The 7,551-nt window shown below is 31.0% G+C and overlaps 1 protein-coding gene across 1 annotated transcript; it reads right to left on the bottom strand.

Moving 5' to 3' along the window:
- Positions 1-2,592: 2,592 nt before the first annotated feature.
- On the bottom strand, positions 2,593-7,313 carry LOC114172489 (GTP cyclohydrolase 1-like). Its single transcript, XM_028056944.2, has 2 exons — positions 7,022-7,313; positions 2,593-3,915 (listed from the first exon to the last, which is right to left on the bottom strand). The coding sequence occupies exons 1-2, from the start codon at positions 7,233-7,235 to the stop codon at positions 2,729-2,731; spliced, it is 1,401 nt and encodes a 466-aa protein (XP_027912745.2). The 5' UTR covers positions 7,236-7,313; the 3' UTR covers positions 2,593-2,728.
- Positions 7,314-7,551: the final 238 nt, after the last annotated feature.

Raw genomic sequence — 7,551 nt, 5'->3', positions numbered from 1 at the left:
ATATATATATATATATATATATATATATATATATATATATGTGTGTGTGTGTGTGTGTGTGTGTGTGTGTGTGTGTGTGTGTGTGTGTGTGTGTGTGTGTGTGTGTGTGTGTGTGTGTGTGTGTGTGTGTGTGTGTGTGTGTGTGTGTGTGTGTGTGTATATAATTACATGCCAATTTTGTTTTCAAAATTATTTTGTAGAAAATACTTACAAATTTTGTTGAGAAAATTTTTTTGCAATAAATTGTTACCAATTTTCTTGTAAAATATATTGTATAAAACATTTTTCGCAACAAATTTTGTAAGAAATACTTGTAAAAATTTTATAATTTTGTAGGAAATGATTACCCACGAAAAAATTAATTGTCAATTAAATTTCTTAGAAAAAATGACAGAAATTTTTTTTTTCTTATAAATTTTTTTAACAAATTTGCAAGAAAAATCCTATGTAATATAAGAATTCCCTTGTAATATAAATATGTATAACTAAAACTTGTCATTAATATCTAAGACAATAATAATTAAACATACAAATAAAAATAATTAAATTAATGAATTTTAAATATGTAAACAATAAGCCGAATAACCTTTAGTAAAAATACATTTAAATACTATTATTTAACGGATATTTATTTCCTCCATATCATTTTACATTAAAATATTTCTAAATATTAGATCAATATTAAGTAATATCATTTATTATATTTTGAAATTATTATTAAATAATTGGAGTGATTACTAAACCAAATATTACCTTCACTAAATCTAATAAATATATATTTACAAAACTACATTTTATTATTACAATTAATATAAAACAGTGAAAAAATTAATTAAAAAGTTAATTAATATTTATACAACATTAAATTAATGTTTATAATAGTTATCAGAGTATAGGTTACGGTTTTTTTCATGACACACCATTGGATATCTTCTCTTGCATGTTGCTCGCCACTAGTGTGCCTTACTCTGATGTATGTTTTCTTTCACATCTGTCTTCTGCCTTGCTCCTATTATAGCTATAAAAATTGTATGTTAAAGCATGTAAGTTAGAAAACACAAAAAAAACAAAAGTGGAATTTTTCAAAAAGTATAAGTTAGCTGAATAAGTCTCTAAAATGTAGAAAAATGGTTAAAAATACGTGAAAAACAAAAAAGAGATAGTAAATTATGAAATTTTGAGAATTTGGAGCTGTCAATTGGGTTTCCCAATTATCCATCAGAAGGAAGGATTCGCAATGGGTGCTGCCGGCGAGATTAAGAACGGAACTGCGGTGGCTGAACTCGCGTCTCTGGTGTGTGCTCGCATGATTGCTGCTAGTGCTGTTCTGGTTTGCTGCTGCAATGGAGGATACGTCTCCGCTGCTGCCATGGTGGTCGCGAATCTGGTTCGATGTGCAAAGGTGGAGCTCGCGCCGGCGTTGTAGTGGAAATGATGGTGGTGATGCTGCGTCTTCAAAGGTTAGACGCAGTGCAGATCTGAAAGGTTCGTGTTTTCGCTGTTGTTTCGCTACTGCAACTGTTTCGGCGTGATGGTTCTGGTTCGTTGCTTCCATGGTGGAGCGTTAATGGTGTTTTGAACGCTGTTGTTGCTGCAAGCGCGGTGGTGATGGTTCAGCTGCTGTGCGGGCAGCTTGCTCATGGTGGTTCGATGGGATATGGTGCTGCGGTGGCTGCGTGTTGCAGAGAGGATGGAGAAGCGGTGGCTGCCGTCAATGGTGGAACGTGAACTGCTATGGTTGGTGCGCGAGGAAGCTTCGTGGAGGCTGCAAATTTATTTTTTTTTTAAAAAAATATTGAATCTATAGCTTCCGTCTCTCTGCAACTGAGGCAGAAAAGAGATCTATGGCTTCGGGTAATGACTGAAACCAAAAGAGGTCACTTTAATATGCCTCGGTTTAAGAACCGAGGCAGAATCTCAAAAATAACCGGGACCAAAAGGGGGTACTGCACTATCTTGATGAAGATGTAGAACACTCTCCATTTGTGACCGAATTATCATCTTTGTCCTATTTTCTTGTTGACGATATTTTCTCCACCACCATTATAATGTCACGAATCAGATATTCTAAACGTTGGAACCGCTTATGTGACTAATTTTGCTGTCTGTCCCGATCTTGAACCATTTCTTGAACCATTTTTTCAACCTCATCCATGTCTGACTCCATTCTGGTACGGACCGTGCTCTAATGAACCCTTCCCATAGAATCTAGAAGGTGCTCTGAATACCAATTGATAGAAGAAATTAGTAATACAGACCAATCAAGATCAATTCTTGATTACTTTTATTTAACAACACAGCTTTTGCCAATAGAGTAGAAGCCCGAATTCCAGATTACAACTGAGGAAACTATGAGAGATCCTCACTCTCCTACCATACCTTCTTTCATAAAAACCCAAAACTAACTTTTTCCTATAACTTCTGATAATAATCCGTTACAAGACAGCTTTAAAAGGAAATCAAAATTACACTCGAAAGGTTATAACGATCATATTCGGTTATTAGTCTTTTTCCTCCTTTTATATTCCGAACCTATCAATATTAAAGATATTAGAGAGTAAATTTCAATTCTTATCTGGACTTTTAATATTCCCACATCATACTCAACACGATCGACATTATATTACAACGACAACGATACTGGTGAAACCTTAAATATACATAGAATGATGAAAAATGAACAATTGAGAAACCCTTCATAATGGAGCTAAACAATCATCAACTATCTTCAAGAGATGTATGTGTCATTTGGAATACTCTCCAAGAATGAGGTTCTTGCTCCAAGGTCAGTACAAAAGCATCCCAATGTTGCAATGGTAGCTGTATTACTTCCAAATTTCTCAATTCCTCTAGAAATCATGCATGTGTGACTTGCTTCCACCACAACTATCACATTTCCACCAATCAGTGGGGAAATAGTTTCAGCAATCTGCTTGGTGAGTCTTTCTTGAACCTGCAACTTAAAACCATAAAAATGCACTATTGATTGCAAAAGGGTTTTCTCAATGGGATGAAACCCTTTGGAAATGAAGTATCCTATGTGAACAACACCATGAAATGGAAGCAAATGATGCTCACATTGTGACAGAAAAGGCATGTTCAGCTCCGAGTGTAGCTTTTCATGAAAACCTAACCCCCCATTAGTGTTCAAAACACTGTTTGTCCGAATCCCAAGCGAACAGTTCAGCGCCCTCTCAATGCTACTACACTTGAAGTTCATCAGCCATTTGGTATACCTAGTAGGAGTCCCTTGTAATTCCTTCCTAGTTGGATCCTCGCCTAAAGACTTAAGAATTGAAGCTACTGCAGTGAGCATAGCAGGGTTCAGCTCTTCATTCTTGGATAAGACTTTAGAAGACAAAGAAGGACACCAACATTGGTCGTCCATTGACCCCTTATCATGAATTTTGTCCTTGTCAATGCCCCTAAATTGTAGAAGGCCAAAAAAGTCAGCCCACAAGTTTGCATCTTTGTTTTCAAAAACACCAGAACCAGAAGAAACCAGTATCCCCATCACCCCTTTGTGGTTTGAGCCCAGAGAGTATGATTCCATGTCTGAAAAGGGAATGTGTTTGCATTGAAGCACAACAGCAACACCTGTGGGTTGAATTCCTTCATGCAAAGCAGAACACACCTCATTTGCAAGTCTTTGAGGTTCTTGGAGACGTTTTGCAAACACATTGGTGACACGAGAGAGTTTGCTTAAACCAAGAACTCTTTGGGCAGAAGGGACATACCCCACATGGCACTTGAAATAGAATGGTAGCATGCAAGACTCACAGTAGGAGTAAAACTCAAGGTCTCTCACAATCACAACTCCACCTACTCCACCTGCATCACTAACTTTGTTGTTTTCTATACCGGCTTCGGGGAATAATGCACCTTCCACAATTTCCTTCACACTTTGAACATAACCTGGTATATAACAAGACCCTTCTTATCAGTATTTCTGCTAACATATTTTACACTAGTAAATGGAGTTCAAACCTGAAATTCGACTCTTTAACTTATGTATCCGTAGAATTCTTCAATCCTATCACGATTCTTATAGATACATAAATACTACCATGTCGGTCCTAACTAGTTATCATCTATAAATTTATTCGTCGGTATTTCTTGACCATGTATTGCAAAAAATAGCAACATGGCTACGTAAGCTCTGAGAAAAAGATTGTGTGACAAATAAGTGGGGCGGGTTACAAATGATGACTCGTTTTTACCTGGTGGACAAGTTAGGTCCGACTCGATTTTTTAGGACCCAAGAGTGGGCTGAGCCAAATCGGGCTAACCGTTTTATCTCTCCTAATTAAAGTCAAAACTAATAATATTGATAAAGATTGTCTTTGTAGTTGTGCTAGCATTTTTAGAGGAAAGAGAGGTGAGTATATAGGCAATTTTATTTTTTGAATCTTTGTAGGTTAAAATCATGGAGTTATAATGGCTATTGAGCTTTCATGGAATAATGGCTTTAAAGGTGTTTTGGATTGAGTGTGCCTCTAAACTTTGATTTCTCAAAGGTTTTAATACTTTAGTCCAAATTGTTCCTTGGTCTATAAGGGGAAGATGAAGAAAATGTATGAAGACTTGTTAGGACATAGAGTTTAAATCACATATCTTTGGTTAAATAAATTGACAAGCTCACTTTTCTTGACATTGATAACTAATTAGATTTTAAGTGTTATGATGTAATATCTTTTATTAGTCCAGACTTTTTTCATAATAATTTCAACTTCCTATGTTTCGCTTGTTTTAGGTCTTGTACATAGTTTACTTTATATTCTATTACAAGTTTCGTTTAGTTTCCCTTATTTTTTATTTTTTTATATTTCATGTGAGAGCATATGAATTATTGAATTTTGAGATGTCAGTCTCACTATATGTCATTGTAATTTATAACATGAATATATATATATATATATATATATATATATATATATATATATATATATATATATATATATATATATATATATATATATATATATATATATATATATATATATATATATATATATATATATATATGCCAGTGGGGATAAAAGACGGTAAGAACGTTTTGAAAAGGAAAAATCTCAAGAAAAAATAGCAGCGAACAAAGATAATTTTGTTTCACCAACTCATTATATAATCGTATAAAAGAGGTGAGAAGGATAAATAGAAAAATTAATATTAATTTTTTTCTTTTACTTTTACAAATTTCTACGGCCATTAAAAAAATTATCTTAAGAGAGCAAAACTTATTTTTTAATGGACGCAAAACCAAAAAATTCTAGATATATATTATATGGGAAAAAAACGAAAATCTAGTGGGACAAATTGTCCCCTAATAATGGCCAAGCTGCATCCGTTCCAGAACACTTTATAATAAGTTTATTTAAGATACTGATTATAAAAAACAAAAAAGCATGACATTATATTAGAAGGAATATTCTTTTAATATGTTGTCATAAGATTTGTAATAATAAAGATGTTTTAATATTTTTTTTTATCAATACTCTTAAATATCAAAAGATCAGACTCGTCTTAATATTACTATAAGTTTAGATTGTGTACTACATCTCAAAAACATCATAGTTTAAGGAAAACAAATGAAAAAAAAAACATTAAAATTGAAAAAAAAAAATCTTCTACTTATACACTAATTTACATGAAAAAAAAAAACATTGAGGGATCAAGTGACCTCCCTGTGGACTTTCTAAGATCTGATTAACAGGTAAAATCCATAACGATGATAACCCTAATGTAGATTTACAAAAGTAGTTTATAAAGAGAGATTTGTGCACTTTGTTAAATAAATTATAGGTTTAATTAACACTTTGATATTTATATTTGAACTAAATATTCAATTTTTTTTTTTTTTTTTTACTTAATTTTCTTTAAAATCTATCTATACGATAACCCTTCCATTAAATTATTCTTAACAATATTTAAACTGGATGAGTTGTTGTCACACTAGTGAATATGACCAGGGTGACAGTGGATAAATTTTATTTTTATTATCATCCTCGTTATTATTGTTATTATTATTATTATTATTATTTTTATTTTTATTATTTTATCATTATTATTACTATTTTTATTATTATTAATATTTTAATTATTATATTATTATTATAATAATGATATAATAATTATAATTATAATAATAATAATAATAATAATAAAATTTATTTATTCATATATTTGCCACTTCAACTTTTCAATTCATTATTCTAATTTAAATGTTGTTAGATAATTTAATTGAAGGCTAGTATCGTCTTATTTTAAGGAAAATTGAGTCATAATTAAAAATATATATATATATATATATATATACGTTACAAAATAATTGAATATTTAAAGTAAATGTAGCTAAAAAGTAGAAAATAATTAATGCTAAATTTTAATATAGTTCGGATATAATGTTAATAAATAAATATTTAATTTAATTTAATTTTAAAAAAATGAATTATAATATAAAATTTATATATATATATATATATTAATTTAATTTAATTTAGAACATTAGAAGAAAATATTTCATTAACAACCAATTTCAGTGACCAAAAGTGATTAGTCATTATAATGACCAATTTAAATATCAATATATAAAATAAAAGATTATTGATTACTAACATAGTTACTATTATAAATAAAAAATTATAATTGGTCGTTAAATTGGTGACTAATTAATTAGAGACTAATTTAAAAATGAATTATTTTAGTAGTAAATATTTAGTGACTAATTTATTTTGGTAGCTAAATTTAGAATTAATTTAGAAAACAATTACAATTTTTTATTCATAACAATAACTATTTTAGTAATTAATAATTTTTTATTTTGTAAATTGGTATTTAATTTGATGATTAACAATTTTTTATCACTAAATTTGATCATTGATGATGCATTTTCTTATATCGAAAGTTGAGAATTTTAATATTTTAAACAATTCATTGTAGATTTTCATGACAAAAACATGAGGATTCAAAGGATTTGTTTCCACATTTAAACACTAATTATGAATAAAGAAGGAATAGTGACCTCTGGTTCCTTCAGAAAGGGCCTTGGCAACACGAAGTGGTGTTTTTCTAATGCCTTCTCTGTTGATATCTTCTCCCAAACCCATCAACAAGACCTTCACAGCATACTGAATGGAAGTTGTAACTGTTTCTTTCTCACAACACTCTTCATCACAGCACAAAGTGACTCCATTTTCGAGCTCAGAGATCAAACCATTCTGACCCAAATGCCCCATTCAAAAACAACACAAATTTCAACTCCTCAAGCTAAATATATTACGCAACACACCTTGTTTTGCTCATTTTCGTTTCGTGTGATATGCTTCCTATTTATAGAATATACATATGTGCCAAGAAGGAAAGGGAGATTGTGGGTGGGTCCATTAGTCAATAAATTAAAACAACACGTTTTAATGTTGCGTTTTCAGTTTTAAACTAATGAAAATAAAAATGGTTTTCTAGAACTAAACAATCTCAAGATTATGATTGAGAAAAACCCCACAGATGGAGCATTGAAAGTTAGTAAAAAATAATGTAAGGGAGCGACACGAC

This window comes from Vigna unguiculata, chromosome 10 (assembly GCF_037176805.1).
Source record: "Vigna unguiculata cultivar grain cowpea cultivar isolate G323 ecotype 2 chromosome 10, ASM3717680v1, whole genome shotgun sequence".
In the NCBI taxonomy this organism is placed as follows: Eukaryota; Viridiplantae; Streptophyta; class Magnoliopsida; order Fabales; family Fabaceae; genus Vigna; species Vigna unguiculata.
This window is presented reverse-complemented; position numbering and strand designations above follow the sequence as displayed.

Coding starts and splice junctions, on each gene's coding strand:
- LOC114172489 (XM_028056944.2), bottom strand. CDS start 7,235: ATGGGGCATTTGGGTCAGAATGGTTTGATCTCTGAGCTCGAAAATGGA. Junction 3,916..7,021: donor CCTTTCTGAAGGAACCAGAG/GTCACTATTCCT, acceptor GTTATATACCAG/GTTATGTTCAAAGTGTGAAG.